At 46.6% G+C, this 23,768-nt stretch overlaps 1 protein-coding gene across 1 annotated transcript in view; it reads left to right on the forward strand.

Moving 5' to 3' along the window:
- LOC137331650 (glypican-1-like) overlaps window positions 1–23,768 on the forward strand; it is a 162,685-nt gene that overhangs the window by 41,835 nt on the left and 97,082 nt on the right. Inside the window, exon 2 of the mRNA XM_067995588.1 lies at window positions 19,322–19,480. Within this exon, the coding sequence (XP_067851689.1) occupies window positions 19,322–19,480 (159 nt within the window). The remainder of the gene's footprint in view (window positions 1–19,321; window positions 19,481–23,768) is intronic.

Genomic DNA, 23,768 nt, shown 5'->3' on the forward strand with positions numbered 1-23,768 from the left:
CTTCAGCTGCTTCAGATCTAAAGTCTAAACCCCAGAGTAAATGTCCCATCAAACACTCCCAGGTCAGGTTAAATACCGAGTGAAACTCCCTCTACACTGTCCTATCAAACACTCCCAGGGCAGGTATAGCACGGGATAGATACAGAGTAAAGCTCCCTCGACACTTACCCATCAAACACACCCAGGTCAGATACAGCACAGGATAGATACAGAGTAAAGCTCCCTCTACACTGTCCCATCAAACACTCCCAGGTCAGGTACAGCACAGGTTAGATACAGAGTAAAGCTCCCTTGACACTGTCCCATCAAACACTCCCAGGGCCGATACAGCACGGGTTAGATACAGAGTAAAGCTGTCTCTGCACTGTCCCATCAAACACTCCCAGGTTAGATACAGGGTAAAGCTTCCTTTGCACTGTCCCATCAAACACTCCCAGGGCAGGTACAGCATGGGTTAGATACAGGGTAAAGCTCCCTCTACACTTTCCCATCAAACACTCCCAGGGCAGGTATAGCAGCCGGTGGTAGACAGGAGCATAAAATTACAAAGAGATAGTGATAGATTAAGTGAGTGGGCAAAACTGTGGCAGATAGATTTGAACGCAGGTAAGTGTGAGGTCATCTATTTTGGACCAAAAAAAATCGATATGAGTATTTTTAAAAGGTGAAAAGCTAGGAACAGTGGAGGCCCAAAGAGATGACAGAGCCCATGTACACAGATCACTAAAATGTAGTGGTCAGGTTCGAAAATAATCAAAAAGGCGAATGGAATGTTAGCCTTTATATCTAGAATATAACGATGAGGAAGTTTTGCTACAATTATACAAAGCCTTGGTTAGACCACATCTGGAGTACTGTGTACAGTTCTGGGCACTGAACCTTAGGATATATTGGCCTTGGAAGGAGTGCAGGGCAGATTCACCAGAATGTTACCAGGGCTCCAAGGGTTAAATTATGAGGCGAGATTACATAAACTTAATTTGTATTCCCTGGAATATAGAAGGATAGGGGTGATTTGATTGAGGTTTTTAGGATTTTGAAAGGAGTGGATAGGGTAGATAGAGAGAAGCAATTTCCACTGGTGGGGGAGTCAAGGACAAGGGGGACATAATCTTAAAATCAGAGCCAGGCCATTCAGGAGAGAAGTTAGGAAACACTTCTTCACACAAAGGGTGGTAGGAGTGTGGAGCTCTCTCCCACTAAAAGCAGTAGCTGCTAGCTCAATTAATAAATTTAAATCTGAGATCGATAGATTTTTGCCAACAAAGGATATTAAGGGATATGGAACCAAGGTGGGTGGATGGAGTTAGGATACAGATCAGCCATTGATTAGCGGAACAGGCTCTAGGAGCTGACTGGCCTACTCCTGTTCCTATGTTCCTGTATTAGATACTGAGTAAAGCTCCCTCTGCCCCACGGCATGAGTTTGGAAACTCGATGGGAGCTTTGTTCCTGTGTGACCGTTCAGATAGTTTCCACTGATAATTTCCCGATTTCTAATGCACGGTATTGAATTACTGCTCCTTTTGAATAAACACCATGTTGTTATTGTTCATTGCATCCAAAACTGAGTGAGGGTTGAAGCTGTGACTATTCAATTGGCCTTTGTTCCCAATTTTACTCTCCTCTTCTCTTCTGAAGGCGCAGACTCCAAGTGCATAGGTCCAACAGCCCTTTGGTACCTCGGCCAACTTGCCATGGATGAGCCTAGACAGTGTGTTGCCAGGCTCTTTGGCTGCAGATGTAATAATCATACATCAAATCCTGGCCCAATCCTGTCATCTTCTGATGCCCCCACACATGTCCTTGCCAGCAGGAGTCACTAGATAGCAATGGGTGGGGGGTGGGGGGAGGTGGTGGGGGGGTACCCTGGCTGATATTTTCCCTCACTAACCTGCAACCTTGTCTGAGATCAGCTAACTCGGCACAGATCAAGGATCAAACTGAGGTTTGCACTGACTGCACCCGGCAGTAGGTTCACCCACTCAGCCCTCGAGGGGGACTTGTGTTCAGCCACTTTAATATGCAATAGCCGTTTCCCCTGGCCAGCGATTAAATGAGAACGGGAAGGATGTGCGAGACAAGCAGGGGTGGGAATGGACAAGAGAGCAGAAGCAGGGAACTGATTAAATGTGCAAAAGGAAGTTTAGCAGTTTTATTAGCCCATTCCCAACACTGTTGGATCAGTCAGAGTTACAGCCCCAGGCACTATTGCCACCAGAAATGTTTTCATTTCAAATACGTTGACTGGCATGTGACTGGAGGATGAATTAAGAAGAAAGTCCACCCTTAGAGCTCGGTCATCAAGTACAATTTCTCTTCCTTCCCTAAACCCGCTGCCTCGGGTTGGGGTACCAGCTTCAGCGGGCATCTGGCACCTCACCCCGGGTGGTCAATCTTCTTGTGTTATAGCCTGGCCTGATGGTGCATGTGTGCTCACACACACGTGCTCCCACTCTTTCCAACACCAGTCACTGGGAACTCTTGCTGATTTTCCCCAGCCCCCAGCCCCCCCCCCATCCTTACTCGGAAACAGGGGTGACCAGCCCGCCACCCAAAGGCAACGTAGAGCCCCCGAGCCTTGGCGATCTGTCCCGCAAAGCCCAAGCAACTCAGTCCTGTTTGCTGTTGTATTTCTAATTTGATGCTTAAATTTCGTGGGCCTGAAGGTTTGGGAAAAAAGGGTTGTTGCCTCATTAGGGGATAAATCCTAAATCAGAACACCAAGAATCTGTTAGTGCCATCACTTGTTGATCTATGCAAAATTGAAAGGAACGTTGATCACAGAATCTTACAGTACAACTGAAGGCCATTCGGCCCATCGTGCCTGTGCCGGCTCTTTGAAAGAGTTATCCAATTAATTCCACTCCCCCTCCTCTTTCCCCATAGCCCTACAAATTTTTCCTTTTCAGGTATTTATCCAATTCCCTTTTGATAGTTATTATTGAATCTGCTTCCACCACCCTTTCGGGCAGTCCATTCCAGATCATTGCAACTTACTGCCTAAAAAAAATTCTCCTCATCTCCCCCCTGGTTCTTTTGCCAATTATCTTAAATCTGTGTCCTCTGGTTACTGACCCTCCTGTCAGTGGAAACTGTTTCTCCTTATTTACTCTATCAAACCCCCTCCTAATTTTGAAACCTCTTTTCAATCTCCCTTTAACCTTCTCGGCTCTAAGGAGAACAATTCCAGCTTCTCTAGACACTCCACATAACTGAAGTCCCTCATCCCTGGTACCATTCTGGTATATCTCCTCTGCACCCTCTCCAAGGCCTTGACATCCTTCCTAAAGTGTGGTGCCCAGAATTGAACACAATACTCCAGCTGAGGCCTATCTAGTGATTTATGAAGGTTTAACATAACTTCCTTGCTTTTGTATTTTATGCCTCTGTTTATATAGCCAAGGATCCGGTATGCCTTTTTAACAGCCTTTTCAATTGTCCTGCCACCTTCAAAGATTTGTGTACATACACCCCCAGGTCTCTCTGTTCCTGCACCCCCTTTAAAATTGTACCATTTAGTTTACATTGCCTCTCCTCATTCTTCCTTGCAAAAGGCATCACTTCACACTTCTCTGCGTTAAATTACATTTGCCATGTGTCTGCCCATTTCACCAGTCTATTTACATCCTCCTGAAGTTAGTTACTATCCTCCTCACGGTTTACTACATTTCTGAGTTTCGTGTCAGCTGCAAACTTTGAAATGATGCCCTTTAAACCCAAGTCCAGGTCATTATTGATTATGATGTGGAGATGCCGGTGATGGACTGGGGTTGACAATTGTAAACAATTTTACAACACCAAGTTATAGTCCAGCAATTTTATTTTAAATTCACAAGCTTTCGGAGGCTTCCTCCTTCGTCAGGTGATTTTTCACATCGTTCACCTGACGAAGGAGGAAGCCTCCGAAAGCTTGTGAATTTAAAATAAAATTGCTGGACTATAACTTGGTGTTGTAAAATTGTTTACAATTATTGATTATGCCTCCCAGGCTCCGTAGTACATGTCTATGTGGCAATGTTAAGGAAAAAAGCTTGGACACCCTGGCTGAAGGCCAATTGCAACTTCCCACCGTGACCCCCAGCTGTGGTCAGGAATCAAACCCAGATGATTCCTACTCTGCGTGACTCAGGAGGTGACCTCACCCAGGGAATCATTGAGGGACTCACAAAACCTCAAGTTTTGGGTAATTTTTCTCTGGTGACTTGCTGTTGAGCGTAACTCTTTGAGGAAACACAAGGAGAGGCAGCCAAGAAAGAAAGCCTTCTCATTTACACTGCATCCTCGGGAAAGGCCCAAAGTGCTTCACAGGTTGCCTTTGGAATGCAGTCGCTTGTTATATAGGCAAATGCAGTGGCCAATTTGCACACAGCAAGATCCCACAATCAGCAAATGAATAAGTGACCAGATAGTCTGAGTTTTGGTGGTGTTGTTTGGTGGTTTCAGCCAGGACATTAATTCTACACTCAGAATAGTAATATGGGATATTTTATGTCCACTTGAACAGGTAGATGAGGCCTTGGACTGCCCGAAAGATGGCACCTTAGACAGTGCAGCACCCCCCACCCGCAATACTGTACTGGAGTGTTAGCCTTGTTTATGTGCTAATATTTGTAGTGATTGAGACAAGTGTCATATTATAACCATTATTAATAATCATACATCTATCCAATCCATATCTTGAAGCTATTGGTAGTTAGTTTTAAATCTTGTGTAGATTTAGAAGGCTATTTTCTTCTTGAAAGTGTTTCCATTTTGTTTAAGATTTCTCCCCCATGATTTTTTATTCAGTTCACCCATTGCCTCCTCAAGGTGATGCCCGGTGCTGGGGCACAGTTCCATGGCTGCCTCCCTTCCATGACCTTACCCACGTGCTGCCATTCTAATGTGAGCCACACAGACCGTGAAGGGCCCCGGTTCGATCCTGGGTCTGTGCTGAAGTAACCAATCTCATCTTGGGGTGGACATTTATGGGTGTGATCCCTTTGGCCTCAGTGCCCCTCAGCTAATAAGGACCAAATGAGCCAGGTATCCCTGGCGGAAAACACGCGTGTATTGGTGTCGGCTGAGGACAGGAGTGAGCTCAGATATGATCTTCTGCCTAGCACCCACCCTCCGCAGTTCACCCAGGAAGCCCGGTCTCCCATTGTGCGCTCCCATTGAGGAGATCAACGGTCAGCATCTCGTCTCTTTCTGCTCTGTTCCTCCGGCTGATTGCCATGGAATCTGGTGTCTGTTTTAAAAAAAAAAAAAATGTGCTGGAACTCTCACCGCAGCTTTGAAGCTGCTGTCATCAAAGACTCTCAGGAGGATGAGGGCTAATGGTTGTTTTGTAAGGTACAGCTGGCTACTATTACCTCGCATGCTTGTGTAGGGAGTGTCAGTGCATCTGACACTGAGGAGGCCGGTTAGATATGAACCAGCCCCTTCCCCCACCCCAGTGGATCGAGGTCACCCTGTGATCACCCAGAGGCGAAGAGAAAATTCTAGATTGAAAGGATTGTGTAACCATGTGGCTGAAGCCTTGGTGGGCCTCATATGCACGAGGAAACGTGGCTTGCAGCTCTCACCTTCTCCAGCGGATTGACAGGAAGGAGAAATAATTATTTTTTTTTAAAAAAGGTAAATTGAAGGAGTCAGGTGCTTCAACTCCCCAAGGTTCCTTCAGCAATGTGCCCGCTCAACCTTCCAAAACAAAATTACAGAGGGGAGGAGAGTGGGAGAAAGAGAGATATAATCCTTTAATGCTCGATGCTGCGGCTAACAGCATCCCCTGCTTTGCCAGCAGTGCTGTAGTATAAATGTGGAGGAAAGGGGAACTATCTCAAGTGGTGTTCCCAGTGGCTGGTGTGAACGGTTAGTGCCAGCGGAGCATGCTACCGTTTTGTTTTTATTGGCCAAGAGTGGGTGGGCATACAAGCCAGCATTACCAGAAATGAAAGTCATGATCGCTTGAAGTGATGGGATGGGGGAAAGTCTGAGATGATGGGAGGGTTTAACCAGTGCATTACCATAGTGATAGAACGCCACCATCACTGGTGGTCAGAGACTGAAGCAATAGATTAGCCCAACTGCCTTTCACCTTTGGGACTGTTGGGAGAGAAGACATTTAAGTAAATGCACCTTGGACAGCAGTTGAATGTTGAGGGTACACGCAGTTGAAACGACTCGGCCGAATACAGTTTTTAAAATAACTTCTACAAACAAAACCCCGGGGAGAAAAAGGGACCGGTTCTATGAATGCAAATGGAAGCAAGTATACCGAGCAACTGCGGTCTAGATTTGTTGATTGGTGGTCGTGACTCGATGGGCTATTGCCGGCATTAACATCACACCGATCGGCAAATCTAGACTTCTATGTGATGATGTCATGACGAAGAAACTGATTCCTGGGTGTCCAACAAAAAAAGGTTTACGGAGGTCGAAATTAATTTAAATGAAATGAAGAACTTACATTTCTATTGTCGTTTTTCACGACCTCAGGACGCCCCAAAGCGCTTTACAGCCAATGACGTACTTTTGAAGTGTAGTCATTGTTGTAATGTAGGGAAACGCGGCAGCCTATTTGAGATAAATGACCAAATCATTTGTTAGTGATGTTGGTTGAAAAAAAACTCCCCTGCTCCTTTTACATCCACCCGAGAGGGCAGACGGAGCCTCGGTTTAATCCGAAAGACAGCACCTCTGACAGTGCAGCACTCCCTCAGTACTGTATTGATGTTAGTCTGGATTACGCGCTCAAAGTCTCTGGAGTGGGACTTGAACCCACGATCTTCTAACTTAGCAGCAAGAGTGCTACCAACTGAGCCACAGCTGACATTGGGTTGATGTTGCTTTTAAAATTGCTGGTGTAGGAATTTCAAGCAATGCATGACAAGTTTGTAACATCACACAGCACGTTCATATTGAAGGTAGTTCCCCATTAGCTGGGAAGAGGTGGGGAGTTAAACGATTAAATGATGTCTGTCTTGTACGTGGTACAAAGAGGTGGTCTGATTGCTCTGTGATGGGTCTGCCCATGAGAAAGGTCACATGATAGGATCCCAGAGGCTCAATCCGTCCTCACTGAATAGTCATTAAACGAAGCACATTAAAGGCTGACCTTCACAGTGTATCACAATGCTCTCAACTTAATTTCAGCACCAGAGCTGACTGACAGCCAGTTTCAGGTATTTAAAAGCAAAGGCATCATTCCAGAGGAGATGCTGGTAATCACAGGAGGTGCTCCTTAATGAGCACCTCAGGGCTGCATACGTCTGCTGATGGCTGCAGTGAAATAGATGGAATCTTGTTGGTAGATGACTTCCCAACTCATGTGACTGGTTTCCTGCAAACACTTGTTGTCTAGAACTTGCACGGTTGAGGGTTCCATTAGTCTGCTCCCCACCTAATCCGTTGCCTGGACAACAGGGTAAGTCACTGATCCATTTCCTAGGCCTCAGGTCATGTTAAGCTGATTGGTAGGTGTGCAGGGGTGGTCCACCAGCTGGTCCTTCCTATTCTCTTGGTCAGGTAAACATTTACCTGAGGAAGGAGGAAGTCTCCGAAAGCTTGTGAATTTAAAATAAAATTGCTGGACTATAACTTGGTGTTGTAAAATTGTTTACAATTGTCAACCCCAGTCCATCACCGGCATCTCCACATCTTGGTAAGGGAGCAGTTCTGTGGGCTAGATAAGATGGGGAACTTGCTGTTTATATGTGTGGAATGCAGACTGTGACTCAGACACATCCTGTGCTCTGGGATCCCGTTGTGTTCCGTGTTTGTTTACTCAAATGAGACAGTGATTTCATTTTAATAAACTTCTTTCAGTGAGTTAACTGGATCGAGGAACTCCCATCCCACTCACCTTCCAATCACCACAATCCTTTATGTTCTCCTCTTTTGCTCTGTAAGCATCTTTTTATCCCCCTTCTCTTCTTTACTTACTCCTGAGCTGAGGTAAAAATGAAATGAGATGAGGGAAGATCAAAGCGTACAGTCGAAAGTAAAGTTTAAGACGAAACTTCATTGAGATGTATAAGATATTAAATGGTACACAGATAAGATGAGCACCGATTTATTATTTTAAAGTAAGCAGGCCAAGACATTAATTTAAACTAGAGTAAAATAGATTTAAATCAAATATTAGAAAGAGTTTCTTTACTCCGAGAGTGACACGTATTTGTGTTAATTTGCTATGTGGATTGGTAGAGTCCAAGATATTAGGAAAATTTGAAGTGCAGTTGGATGCCAGATGGGAAGGAAGGGACACTCGAAAGAATGACTTTCATCCATATAACGCCTCTCGCGGCCTCAGGACGTCCCAAATCTCTTTATGGCCAATTAAGTATTTTTCAAATGTAGTCACTGGTGTAATGTAGGAAACGCAGTGGCCAATTTGCGCATAGCAAGATCCCACAAACATCAATGAGATAATGACCAGATTAGCTGTTTTAGTGATGTTGGTTGAGGGATAAATATTGGCCAGGACACTGGGGAGAACTCCCCGGCTTTTCTTCCAAATAGTGCCATGGGATCTTGTACGTCCATCTGAGTGAGGTCTCAACCAAAAGACGGCACCTCTGACAGTGCAGCACTCCCTAAGTACTCCACTGAAGTGTCAGCCTAGATTTTGTGCTCAAGTCTCTGGCGTGGGATTTAAACCCACAACCGTCTGACTCAGAAGCAAGAGTGCGACCCACTGAGCCACAGCTGACGAGTGGGAGTATAGAATGACCTTCGCTTGTCTTTGACTTCTGTTTACTCCCTTTTTGGGGCCAGATTAGGAGAAATTTTACAGCTGTCCTGGTGTAAAAAATGTAGTGCAATCACTGTATCAGATTCAAGATCACGGGAGAATGAAGAGAGAGAGAGAGAGAGAGAGAGAGAAGGAATCAGTGCTGAAATGGACTGTAAGAAAGCTTGCCCTCCCAAGACAATAAGTTTCCCAGTTAATTAAACGCATATGAGGAAAATATTTGAAAAATGTGAGATGAATAAAACAATAGGAACTCCTAAGCATTGCTGGTTGATAGTTACTTAAACTACTGGAAAGGATTAGAGAACAACTTTAATGCTGAGCCCTTTTGTTAGGGTTTGGACTTGTTTTGAATCAGGCACCTTGTACCCTTTAGCACAGGCATCAGACTTTGCTGTTTTTATCTGAATCACGGTGTGAGCCCTCTTGCTCAGCCTTGCCTCTTACTGGACTCTACTCTGCTCCTCATTCTTCCTTTGCCTCACCCTGGGCCTCCTTGGACACCTTCTTGACCTTGCCACTCCTCTCCCTTGGCCCTACCCCTCTATCTCGCCTCTTCCTAGGTTCCATCAACCAACACCACCAAAAACACATTAACTGGCCCTTCATCTCATTGCTGTGTGTGTGCTAAATACTGCTGCACTTACATCACTTCAAAGTGATTCGTTGAATGCGAAGGGCTTTGAGATGTTTCCTGTGAGACACGATAAGGCACTACATTAATGTGATTCTTTCTTGTTAAATCTGTGGGTTTGGCCCAAAGTACTAAACCCTTTGCTCTTCATTCAAGCACAACGCTGCAGGACATTTCTGATTAACCTCCAATAGGGTTTCTCTTTGGCTTTGGCACAAACTGAAGGGTATTGATCCTAGAGAATAGAAGACTTGCTCTCTTTGCCAAACCAGCTATCCTTGTACCTTGTATCAGCTATACTGGTACCAGTCCAGTGCCAAATTATGGTATCTCTGTGCTATGGACCAGTGTCCACAAGGAACGGGGTTGAAATTGTTACTTCACTCATTTCACGCAGGAAAAAAAAACTTGCATTTATACAGCACTTTTCATGAACTCAGGATGTCCCAAAGTGCCTTTACAACCAATGAAGTACTTTTGAAGTGCAGTCACTGTTGTAATATAGGTATGATGTGGAGATGCCGGTGATGGACTGGGGTTGACAATTGTAAACAATTTTACAACACCAAGTTATAGTCCAGCAATTTTATTTTAAATTCACAAGCTTTCGGAGGTTACCTCCTTCCTCAGGTTCACCTGAGGAAGGAGGTAACCTCCGAAAGCTTGTGAATTTAAAATAAAATTGCTGGACTATAACTTGGTGTTGTAAAATTGTTTACAGTAATATAGGTAAACACAGCAGCCAATTTGTGCACAGCAAGGTCCCACAAGCATCAATGAGATAAATGGCCAGATAATCTGTTTTTAGATGTTAGTTGAGGGATAAATGTTGACCGGCACACCGGGGAGAACTACCCTGCTCTTCTTCAAAATAGTGCCTTGAGAGGGCAGACGAGACCTCGGTTTAACGTCTCATCTAAAAGACGGCACCTATGACAGTGTAGCACTCTTTCAGTACTGCACTGGAGTGTCAAGCAAAGGATTCCTGCACAATAGTTACACAAAGCGTTAGCTGCGATGGAGGAACAGGTAATACATGGGACTTGAGGTCATTGTGCAACCAGGTCAGCACCTAACCGGTGGCACTAAGTGAGCTTCAAGCCATTGCTAGCTCACCGGCAACCTGGAAGGCTCTGTTAGGCCTGGGCAGGCGCGACGAGCTCCAGCCCAAGGGCGCCTGGGCCTAAACTACATCTTGTTCACACTTCACTGGTAGAACGGCAGACACAGACCAGGCTGTCAGGCAGCCATTGTCAAGCCGAGATCAAAGTGAGTTATTATTAGAACATGACAGTCCCTGACTAGCAGCCGACTGATTACTGACTCATTGCGGGACTCATCTCTTGCTGCTTGTCAACACGGGAGGAGATAAGAGTGGAGTGGTATTTACTAGAGGGTTTGAGGCAGCTGCGTTGGTCATGTCTCAAACGTCGTTCGGTGTCATTAAAAGAAAATATTGACCACCGAGGACATCGGCCGGTTTCAGGAGATTCACCTTGTGCTGGTTGTTGAACTGAGGAGATGACAATTTGGGGTTTCCAAGGCAACACAAGCCTAGATTCCCCGATTGGTGATATCCCACTTATTTTAAACGGGTTAACGCTGGTTTTAAATATCACCAAGCAGAAAACCACTAGTGTTTGGCGGGTCGGGGGTGGTGATGGGGAGGATCTATCTTTCACACAGCTTCATTATGGGGTCTCCTCTCAGTTCTTTCTCCCCTAAATATCTACCTTTCTCCCCTGAATGCTTATAACAGGGTATGGATTCATGGACGCTGGAATTCCCCTCCCCACTGTACGTTGACAAGGCAGCCTACCCTCATGGAGACTGCGATGGGTACGTTCCTGGTGTACAGCATCGCACGCTTCAGTATTGGGCACAGAAGTGTGCACATTCCTGCTTCTCAATCCCCTTCGCCTAGTATTCCGATGCGGTCTTCCAGTGTGTGGTGGTCTCACCGTGAGTGGCAAAGGGGAAAATTAGCCCTTGTTAACCTGGGGAGGTCCTCACGGCTGAACCTGCCCTGCCTGTCCCTTCCCACACGTACTCGCACACTTTCCCCATAATCGCAAGATACTTATGTATGAGGAATGCCATTTGGCTCATCTTAATTCAACCCTACAGTTTCCCCCCCCCCCCCTCCCCCCCGCCATTGCTGCACTCATTGTTTCTTAAATGATTCCAGGGTTTTCATCTCCACCACTATCGGGAAGTCCGTTCCATCTGATGGTCACTCTTTGTGTGAAGAAGATCCTCCTGATATCAGGCCTAAAGTCACCATTGACTGTTTTGAACTGTGTCTCCTTGTTCTACTCCTACCATTCAATTTAACGTAATATTTCAAATTTATCTTCCTTAACTATCTTAAATGCCTGCATAAGATCACTTCTCAGACACCTCCTTCCCAGGCTGAAAAACCCAATCTCTCCTCAAAATCCAGACCCCTGACACTCGGGATCACCTTGTGACCGTTCTCTGCATTGCCTCCAGCACTTTGAATGTCTCCCTTGTGTCTCCACAACCAGAACTAGAGATGGACTCGAGGTGTGATCAAATTGTACAGAACGTGTACAATTTGATCACAACTTCCTCTGAATAGTGATCAGGAGTGTGGACTTGTGACTCATTCTCTCCCCCACCCCTCCCTGGGCTGGGAGAGTGGAGGCTGACTGCTGCTACCTGCAGGTCTCCTGTTTTCGTTGCCATTGATTCTTACGCACGTGGGAGCAGAGGAAAGTAGCATTGCTTGAAAACCAAGCTGATTTCACACAACCGGTACCACTGCACTTCAAGCAATGCTTATGGCGGACTGGCCATGTGGGAAAACGAAAGATTTCCCGAGTGCCTCCGGGAATGGTTCTGTAACGCTGTGTTATTAGCGCCAACCTCACACTGTACGTACATTCAATAGACTAAACCATGATGAAGAGTCAGACCCATCGTGCAAGATCCCGGCAGGTTGGAAAAGACCAAAAAGGAATACGAGGTAAATCAAGAGGCAGTGATTAGTTGGAAGAAAGAACTTGCATTTATATCGCATCTTTCAGAACTCAGGACGTCCCAAAGTGCTTTACAGCCAATTAAGTTATTTTGAAGTGTAGTCATTGTTGTAATATAGGAAACGCAGCAAACCAATTTGCACACAGCAAGGTCCCAGAAACAGCAACGAGATAAATGACCGGATAATTTACTTTTAGTGATGTTGGTTGAGGGATAAATATGTTCAAGGACACCAGAAGAACTCCTCTGCTCTTCTTTGAATAGTGCCAAAGGATCTTTTACATCGACCTGAGAGGGCAGACAGAGCCTCAGTTTAATGTCTCATCCAACCAACAGTGCAGCATTCCCTCAGTACTGCACTGGAGTGTTAGCCTAGATTATGTGCTCAAGTCTGTGGAGAGGGACTTGAACCTCCTGACTCAGAGGCAAGAGTGCTACCCGCTGAGCCAAGGCTGACACCAATACATGTAGCCCATTATCTTTTGTACCATTTAGTAACACTGACTCCCAAAAATGTGTTCATCATTCTCTTGAAACTTCTAACATCCTTTACTTGTACTGGGTCATGGATCAGCTGTTCTACCAATGTTCCAGTCACCCTCTAGTACCTAGACCAGGCAGCCATTCTTCAGATGCGTGCCAAGACAGTGTTGATTGCCTATTCTCCTGCATGGGACCTCACACCTGAAGCAGATCCTGGCCCCCCCCCCCCGGCTGTCCACACATGCATCTCCAGTGGGAGTCACTTCCTTAACCCAAGAGCACAGAGGCCAGTTGCAGTTGTGGCTGAGATTAGTTTAACTTATCACGGGCCTGGGATCTTCCTGGTTTCTGTGGCTGAGTTCCATTTTGGGCCTGCATTTTAATGCCGAGCCACCAGAAAAGCTCAATGTGTATTTCTTAGTCATTAACTCACCAAGGCTTCTTCGACAGCACCTCCCAAACCCACAACCTCTACCACCTAGAAGAACAAGAGCAGCAGGTACATGGGAACAACACCACCTGCACGTTCCCCTCCAAGTCATACACCATCCCAACTAACAAATATATCGCCGTTCCTTCGTCGTCGCTGGGTCAAAATCCTGGAACTCCCTACCTAACAGCACTGTGGGAGAACCTTCAGCTCACGGACTGCAGCGGTTCAAGAAGGCGGCTCACTACCACCTTCTTGAAGGCAATTAGGGATGGGCAATAAATGCTGGACTTGCCAGTGACGCCCACATTCCATGAATGAATTTTTAAAAAAATAACAACCAAAATGGTCATTGTTTACCCACTGAAAGTGGCTTGCAGTTGGTAGCTTTTGCTTTAAAAGTTTAAATAGTGGCATTCACCCCCTTTAAATCAAATTGCCCCTTAAGAGTATGGTTCACTTTACCTCCTCCTCATTATTGTGGCTGATTGGTAGCACTCTTGCCTCTGAGTCAGAAGGTTGTGGGTTCAAGTCCCACTCCAGAGACTGGAGCATAGAATCTAGGCTGATGCTCCAGTGCAGTACTGAGGGAGTGCTGCACTGTTGGAGGTGCCATCTTTCAGATGTAACAATGAACTGAGGCCCTGCCTGCCCTCTCAGGTGAACGTAAAAGATTCCATGGCACTATTTGGAAGAAGAGCAGGGGAGTTCGCTCCAATGTCCTGGCCAATATTTAGTCCCTCAACCAACATCATTAAAACAGATTATCTGTTCATTATCTCATTGCTGTTTGTGGGACCTTGCAGTGCAGAAATTGGTTGCTGCGTTTCCTGACATTACAACAGTGACTGCACTTGAAAAGTACTTTATTGGCTGTAAAGTGCTTTGGGACATACTGAGGTCTTGAAAGGCACTATATAAATGCAAGTTCTTTTTCTTTGTTATAAAGAGACTCTGCTGATGACCTTGTTGGGGGAACTGGCTTGGAGAAGTTACCTCTGCTCGTGTGATGGGGGTTGACTGTGAATGACTCTATCACTCAGCACCAGGGTTAATGACAGACTTTATGGATGCTAATTACACTTCCCTTTACACAGGCTGAACTCCGTGACTCACTGCAAAACTTCACCTGCAGCTGTCGGCAGAACTCGACATTCAAAGCTATAATTTTTTTAAAAATCAACAGCAAAGTGGAAAGAAAAGGCTGTTTGTGTTAATAATAACTCTTGCCGCGATTTAAAAATAGATGCTGCAAATGTCACTCCCTCCCTTTAGATAAAACACTAACCTCCGCGAGTTCTTATCCCATTATTCAACACGCTCGCTATTCATCCTTAACCTTTGCAAATGCGAAACGCTGGCCACTTCTGAATGGCAGGAGCTCATCCCAGTCTATGCTGCCATTCAGCAAAGCTCCCATCCCCCATTTCCCGCTCTCAAGTGTATGTCGCACTCTACGACTGAGATGCAGGACAAAAGGCTGAGAGGCAGGACTGTCACAGCTATAACTGGGAACTCTTGGCCAGTGTCTGAACTGTATCGAGTTCATACAGAATCGGACTTGTGTTGTGCAAAGAATGTGTCATATCTCTCAGAGGGGGGGGGAAGGGAGGGAAAAAAAGGGCCAATTATTTGTTAAGCAAAAATCAACCTTCCGCTCCCCCCTCCCCTCACCCACCTTCAGCTATTTTACAGTTCACATTGGATCAAATTCTGGCACTGCGCCAATCGTTGGACACCCTTTCTTCTCGGTTTAAAGAAAGAAGCAAAGAACCTGCATTTATATAGCGCCTTTCACAACCTCAGGATGTCCCAAAGCGTTTCACAGCCAATGAAGGACTTTTGAAGTGTAGTCACTGTTGTAATGTAAGAAATGCGGCAGCCAATTTGTGCACAGCAAGATCCCACAAACAGCAATGAAATGAACGACCAGTTCAACCTGCGACCTTCTGGTCTGCGCGGCATAGTGTCTGTACCCACAAGACGCTTGGGCAGCCGATGATGCCGATGAAAATTCACTGAGCACTTAAAGATACTGCTTTCCCCAATTGCTCAGTGGGGTTATCAGGTGAATAACTGAGCCGAACAGACCAGGGGATTGTGCTCTAATCCCCGGTAGTTGCTGCTTTACCTAATCTCAGCTGGGGTGACAGAAGGAGTGCCACAATTGTCTTAGGACCCAGGTTAGGGAGGGAGAAAAAAGGCCATCCTCCTTGCTCCTGATTGGTATTGAATGATGCCTGGTGGAAGTACTTGTACATGGCCAGGGCTCTGCTTGTAATGCCTCCCGCTGTCAAATAGTCTACTGACCCGGCTCAGCCTTACATAACAGCCATTGGACAAGGTACCTGAGAGCAATTGGTCCTCTTGGCAGTTTAACGCGGGTTACTTGAGAAGAGGAGGAAAGCTGGCAAAGAGAAAGAAACAGTTTGTGACTAATGGTTCCACATGGCAACGCAGGACTTTGGATTTTGGAAATTTCCGGACCGCTCAAAATCTAGACAGTCTGATCCAAAACCAGTTGGGTTGCAGTCATGTGTGAACTGCTTGTTTTCAGTTAATGCATCGATGCTGAACCCGAACCCTTCATTTATTACTTACAGTCCAGCAAGTGTGTGACTACTGGGAATATAACAACATATGAATTGCTGGACGAAAAGAGACCAAGGTCCATCTAGTATCCTGGTAGTCGCATGATACAATAATAAAGTTGACTAATCATTGCAATCAATCTCCATCAATGAGTCTACAACAGACCCAGACGTGGGGCAAAGAAAATTCCCAGTGGTGGAGAGCTTTGGGAACCATAGGTCCAAAGTCACCTGTTCCTCCCAAGCATGCTACACTTACCACATGTCATGTCTCAAATTACTCATATATAGGTACTCAAGCCAATTCCTAATGGGCATGGCACTAATTGACACTCTCCCTCAAGCCAAAGATGGCTAATGTGGAAAATGATAAATTGTTAAACGGGTGTATTAGGGGATGGTCTTCTGAGGTTAAGAGGGGGTAAGAGTTGAGGCAGCTTTAGTCTGCACCTAAGGCTGTAGATGCACAACAATTCCGACTGGCGTCTGTGGAATAAGGTGTAAAGCTGGCTGACCCAAGTTATACTGCCAACTGTACCACGCATTGAGCTTAGAGAAAAGTGAGTGCGTCAGGAGGCTTGGATGTGTGTGCTGAGCTCTGTTGCCCCTCTTCCCCCAAGTGGCTAACTTAGGAGATAATGGGTGGGATAGTTTCCAGGACTTCCTATGGACATTTGAAATGTGGCTTCACATGAGACTACTCAGTACACAATCCCCAGGGTGTAAGACTAGATTGGTCTCGTATCTACGTTTGTGTGCTCGCGAGTCAGACTGCTGACAGGTAGGGCTATTGAAGGGTATTAGGTGAAATGGGATAAGGACCATTAGGATTGATGGATATGGTCACTTCCAATCCTGTAGAGTCCTATGTTCCAAAGGGAATTGAGATCGATGGGGATGGGGTAGATTAGTTAAGTGCATCAAATGAGGTATCATGGGAATTGTGGTCTTCTGATTACCTTAGGGCATTGGGGAGGAATTTCCCTTTGTTTTTCCTGAACAGGTATTTTTTTGTGTCTGTTATTTTTGCCCCCTCCCCCCAGGAGTTATCATTACCAGCAGTTGGGGAGGGCAGTGCATGGGGTTGCCCCGTATATGGTGAGCGTCGATGGGTCTAGATGGTCTTTTCTCACCCATCTTATAAATGCAATTTGTTGTTGTTAGTATTTGTTCAACTCCCTAGATACGCGACACTTTGAATGAAAGAAAGAACGCAATTATAGTGTGTCTTTCATGACTTCAGGATGTCCCAAAGCACTTTACAGCCAATTAAGTACTTTTGAAGTGTGGCTACTTTTGTAATGTAGAAAACACAGCAGCCAATATGCACAAAGCAAGGTCCCACAAACAGCAATGTGATAATGACCAGATAATCAGTTCTTTTAGTAATGTTGGTTGAGGGATATATTGGCCAGGACACAGGGGAGAACTCCCCTGCTCTTCTTTGGATAGTGCCATTGGATCTTTTATATCTACCTGAGAAAGTAGACGTCTCCTCCGAAAGATGGCACCTCCGACGGTGCAGAACTCCCTCGGTACTGCATTGGGAACGTCAGCCTAGATGACGTGCTCAAGTCTGCAGAGTGGGGAGGGTGTAACTGTACCCTATCACATGCTGCAACTGATTGGGGAGTACATGATGCAAGTACTGGGACAGTGAAGTGTTCCCACTCCCTGTGCCCACATCCCCTCATGTTAATAAGCTCAAAATTCAGTATAAAACAATCAGTTTCTTTAGGCTGAAAGAGGAAGTTCATTGGGGTAATTCAGGTAGACTAGGACCACTGAAATGTCCCTCTTATGAGTCCTGCAGTTATGGATGTTTTTGTGGAGAGAAGAGCCAGCAATGCTTGGCAGTGGGATTGGAACTTTCCAGAAGATGACCACTGCTCTCGCTTCCCCAAGCTGCCACTCCCAAGCCCCTTCCTGCTGTGATTGACGGTGCTGTACACGGTGGGCGGGATTCCCCAAGCTTGTGAGAAAGCTGGCGGGTTGTCGCTAAAAAGGCCAAGTCCACAAGTGCCCTTCGGATAAGGCAGCCCTACCTGGCCTGGCCTGCACGGGACTCCAGTCCCACGCTACCTGGCCTGGCCTGCACGGGACTCCAGTCCCACGCTACCTGGCCTGGCCTGCACGGGACTCCAGTCCCACGCTACCTGGCCTGGCCTGCACGGGACTCCAGTCCCACGCTACCTGGCCTGGCCTGCACGGGACTCCAGTCCCACGCTACCTGGCCTGGCCTGCACGGGACTCCAGTCCCACGCTACCTGGCCTGGCCTGCACGGGACTCCAGTCCCACGCTACCTGGCCTGGCCTGCACGGGACTCCAGTCCCACGCTACCTGGCCTGGCCTGCACGGGACTCCAGTCCCACGCTACCTGGCCTGGCCTGCACGGGACTCCAGTCCCACGCTACCTGGCCTGGCCTGCACGGGACACCAGTCCCACGCTACCTGGCCTGGCCTGCACGGGACTCCAGTCCCACGCTACCTGGCCTGGCCTGCACGGGACTCCAGTCCCACGCTACCTGGATGACTTTTCATGCTCTCTGAAGCGGTCTCGGAAGCTACTCAGTTATAAAAAAAACCAACATTCTTGGAAACACCATCACCGCAAGGACTGCAGAGGTTCAAAAAGGAGGCCCACCATCACCTTCTCAGGGCACTGAGCGTTGGGCAATAAATGCAGCCTTGCCAGCGTCACCCACACCGCGACGACAAGTTAAAGAAACGCCAGAGGTGCGGAAAGGTTGTCTATTTGATTTGCTTCAGCGACATTGAGTGTTGCTGTCGCTAAGCCATCAGGGGGGCTGGATTTTTCAGTGAGATCTATACATGGAAGAGATTGCCCCTGTTGAGAAGCTTTGTGCGCCACAGTTCAAATGTTTCAGCCATTTGGTACCAGAACCCTGTTTATTTGATGTTGAATTATAGAATGCTATACCACAGAAGGAGGCCATTCGGCCCATCGTGCCTGTGTCAGCTCTTTGAAAGACCTATCCAATTAGTTCTACTCCCTTGCTCTTTCCCCATAGCCCTGCAAATTTTTCCTTTCCAAGTATTTATCCAATTCCCTTTTGAAAGTTACTATTGAATCTGCTTCCACCACCCCTTCAGGCAGTGCATTCCAGATCATAACAACTCGCTGCGTAAAAAAGATTCTCATCTACTCCCTGGTTCTTGCCAATTACCTTAAATCTATCTCCTCTGTTTACTGGCCCTCCAGCCCAGTGGAAACAGTTTCTTCCCTTCTACTCTGTCAAAACCCTTCATAATTTTGAAGATCTCTATTAAATCTCCCCTTAACCTTTTCTGCTGTAAGTGTTCCTTAACTTTCACTGGGTCGTTGGGAAATTACATTTTGGGAAAGTTTGAAATGTTTTGGGAAGACCTTAAATTGGGAGAACCTTCATTTTTAAATTGGATGTGTGTTGTGTTTCAGGAGAGCACCTGCGGATCTGCCCGCAGGGTTACACCTGCTGCACCAGTGAAATGGAGGAGAACCTGGCTAAGAGGAGCCGGAGTGAATTCGAGGCACTGGTGAGGGATGCCAGCCGTACGGTGCAGACGATGCTCATGACGCAGCACAACAGCTTCGACAGTAAGTCCGGATTGGGTGACTGGACCAGGGGAGGAGCCGCACGGCACCTGTCGTCGAGCATGTGGGAGGTGTTGGGATCCAGCCTGAGTGTTTGGATTGGGGTTGGCGGTGCAGGGAGGCGAGGGGGGGTGGGGAGGGGGTTGGAAGGAGAACATCCGAGAGCCAAGGTGTTTGTAATTACAGGGTGCTCGGTTGACGACTGGTTCCGTTCATGTCATGTTCATCACTGGAGGACTGACCCTGGCTTTGAGTCCTTGCATTCAATCTGAAGATCTTCAAGTGGCATGAATGAAGATAGCACTGTTGATATCGTACATTTTCCTTGCTGCAGCCTGTGTAAGATAATTCTGACGCAACATTAGTTTGATGTTCTAAAAATTAAGTTCCCAATTGGAACACGTGAGCACCAGAAAGTTTAAGATTGACGCTGTAAATCGTTACCAGTGGGAATTCGTAGCGTATAAGAGCTGCGCTGCACATATAGATTGCAGGCTGGGATCTAATCGAAGGGTCCGGATCATTTGTATAGAGGGAAGAACAGATATTCAACAGTGAGTTACAGGCTGGAATCTATTCAACAGGTTTGGATAGTTTAAATGAAGGAAAGAACTTGCATTTTATAGTACTATTCATGTCCTCGGGATGTCCCAAAGTGCCAATTAATTACTTTGGAAGCGTAATCACATTGGGCAAAAGCGGCAGCCAAATTGGATGCTGCAAAGTTCCACAAACAGGGCACGAGATAATTGACCAGTTCGTCTGTTGCTGGTGGTGTTGGTTGAGAGATGAATGTTGGGCAGGTCACTACAACTCTCCGCTCTTCTTCAAAAAGAAGTGTGCTTGGACCTTCTGCGTCCACCTGATCCAGCAGCTAGGTGCCCTGGTTCAACATCTCACCTGAAAGACTCCCTCAGTACTGCACTGAAGAGTTGAGCTAGAATATGTGCTTTAGTCCTGGAGTGGGGCTTGAACTCACGACCTTCTGACTTAGAAGCAAAAGTGCTTGGTTCCTGCCTTCGAGTACCCAGAGCTCGGTTAACATAACAACGTGCTTCCTTCGCAGCGTGAAATTATATCATGATGCGTTGAACTCGTCAGGCCAGCCGCTGACCGTAACCGGCTCACGCTGGTACCTGTTTTCCACGTTGGCATCCAGCGTGCCAACATGAGAGTGGAGGCACAAGGTCACATGTAAACGCGGACGAGCGACACACTGAGGCCATTGCTCTTCCAAACTCTGGGGATGTAGAGTCATATCGGAAATTGTTTCCTCATTCTTGGGAGTAACGTCCATTCCAAGACCACAAGCCAGGGTTTTGTGAAGCCTACCCCTCCCGCTATTGTCTGCAAGGGTCTCCTGTGAAAGTAGTTTGTCCAGTCTTGTCCCATTTTGTAGGAAATGGGTGACACTGCCCACTGTCAATAATTTGGTATTAGAAGCAAAAAGGAGAAAGAAAGACTTGCATTCATATAGCACCTTTCACGACCGTAGGACGTCCCAAAGCACTTTACAGCCAATTAAGTACTTTTAGAGTGTAGTCACTTGTAATTTAGGAAACTAAAGCAGTCAATTTGGGCACAGCAAGATCCCAACACTGTGATAAATGACCAGATCATCTGTTTTAGTGATGTTGGTTTGAGGGATAATTACTGGTCAGGACACCAGGGAGAACTCCCCAGCTCTTCTTCGAAATAGTTCCACAGGATCTTTTACGTCCACCTGAGAGGGCAGACGGTGCCTCGGTTTAACGCTTCATCCGAAAGACAGAGCAGCGCTCACTCAGTACTGCACTGGAGTGTTAGCCTAGATTATTTGCTCAAGTCTCTGGAGTGAGACTTGAACCCACGACCTTCTGACTCAGAGGCGAGAGTGCTACCCTGAGCCACGGCTGACACCTATTAAGTGGTATGAACTTGAACTTGGCCAACTCGCCAAAAAAGGCCACGTGGGTGGCTGAAGTAGGACATGCAAGGGGCACGTTGGTGCGGTGAGGACTACCCATCAGAGGGTGGAATGAAGCACGTCACTGGGACAGGGCAGAGGGAGGCGTACTATGTGGCTAACTTGTGCTGTTTCTGACACTGGATGCACAAGATATTGTAAACATATGAATCTGGAGGAAAGGAGAGAAATTGAGGCCTTTAAAATTAATGAAACCGTCTGCCGTTGAATGTTCTCCACTCCTTTCTTAAAGTCGTGACTTTTTCTGGGGTAAAGTTCCACTCCCTTTGGGGTGGCCGTCCTTGGCTGATTTTTCTTCCCCGCGACCCTTTCCCATGCCCCTCAGTTCAGGGTGCTGAGGCTGTTTGTAGCATTTCTCCTCCCCAACCGCCCCCCCACCCCCCCAACCCAATGTTGATCTTAATAAGATAAGCCAAGTCCAAACCAACCATGGATGAAACCTGGGGCATCCCTGCTCTGTGTAGCTCAGTGTCGGGAGGATATGCAATGCATTGATAACTACCCCTAATCCTAACTACCCCGAACCCCAATCCCACCCCCTGATAAAGTGAGCCATCATCTTTGACTTCTGAGCCTCTTCAAAGCTTCCAGCTCATGATGTGAATAGTGGAAGTGAATGTCTGAAGAATGAGGCAATTAATCGAGTTACATTGAAACTACAGCACAGAAACAGGCCATTCAGCCCAACTGGTCTATGTTGGCGTTTATGCTCCACACGAGCCTCCTCCCTCCTTACTTCATCTAACCCTATTCTTACCCTCCTATTCCTTTCTCTCCCATATGTTTATCTAGCTTCCCCTTAAATACCTCGATGCTATTTTCCTCAACTATTCCTTGTGGTAGCGAGTTCCACATTCTTACCACTCTTTGGGTAAAGACGTTTCTCCTGAATCCCCTATTGGATTTATTAGTGACTATCTTATATTTATGACCTCTAGTTTTGGACTCCTCCATAAGTGGAAACACTTTCTCCACGTTTACCCTATCAGGTCACCCCTCAGTCTTCTCTTTTTTGGAGAAAATAGCTCCAGCCTGTTCAGTCTTTCCTGATAAGTATATCTTCTCAGTTCTGATATCATCCTTGTGAATCTTGTTTGCACCTTCTCCAATGCCTCCATATTCTTTCTATAATATGGAGACCAGAAGTGTGGACAGTACTCCAAGTGTGGTCTAACCAAGGTTCCATACAACTTTAACATAACTTTTTTGCTTTGCAAATCTATCCCTCTAGAAATAAGCCTCAGTGCTTGATTTGCCTTTTTTGTGGCCTTATTAACCTGGGTCACTACTTTTAGTGATTTGTGTATCTTTACCTGGAGATCCCTTTGCTCCTCTATTCCATTTAGACTCTTGTTATCTAAACAGTATGTTTTTTTTTTCATTTGTGGGATGTGAATGGCAAGGCCAGCATTCATTGCCCATCCCTAATTGCCCTTGAGAAGGTGGTGGTGAGCCTCCTTCTTGAACCGCTGCAGTCCGCGTGATGAAGGTTCTCCCACAGTACAGTTAGGTAGGGAGTTCCAGGATTTTGACCCAGCGACGGTGAAGGAACGGCGATATATTTGTTAGTAGGGATGGCGTATGACTTGGAGGGGAACGTGCAGGTGGTGGTGTCCCCATGTGCCTGCTGCCTTTGTCCTTCTAGGTGGTAGAGGTTGCGGGTTTGGGAGGTGCTGTTGAAGAAGCCTTGGCGAGTTGCTGCAGTGCATCCTGTGGATGGAACACACTGCAGCCATGGTGCGCCAGTGGTGAAGGGAGTGAATGTTTAGGGTAGTGGATGGGGTACCAATCAAGCAGACTGCTTTGTCCTGAATGGTGTCGAGCTTCCTGAGTGTTGTTGGAGCTGCACTCATCCAGGCAAGTGGAGAGTATTCCATCACACTCCTGACTTGTGCCTTGTAGATAGTGGAAAGGCTTTAGGGAGTCAGGAGGTGACTCACTCGCCGCAGAATACCTAGCCTCTGACCTGCTCTTGTAGCCACAGTATTTATGTGGCTGGTCCAGTTAAGTTTCTGTTCAATGGTGACCCCCAGGATGTTGATGGTGGGGGATTTGGCAATGGTAATGCCATTGAATGTCAAGGGGAGGTGGTTAGACTCTCTCATTGCCTGGCACTTGTCTGGCGCGAATGTTACTTGCCACTTATCAGCCCAAGCCTGGATGTTGTCCAGGTCTTGCTGCATGCGGCCATGGACTGCTTCATTATCTGAGGGGTTGTGAATGGAACTGAACACTGTGCAATCGTCAGCGAACATCTCCATTTCAGACTTTATGATGGAGGGAAGGACATTGATGAAGCAGCTGAAGATGGTTGGGCCTAGGACA

The sequence above is a fragment of the Heptranchias perlo genome, chromosome 13 (genome assembly GCF_035084215.1).
Source record: "Heptranchias perlo isolate sHepPer1 chromosome 13, sHepPer1.hap1, whole genome shotgun sequence".
Lineage (NCBI taxonomy): Eukaryota > Metazoa > Chordata > Chondrichthyes > Hexanchiformes > Hexanchidae > Heptranchias > Heptranchias perlo.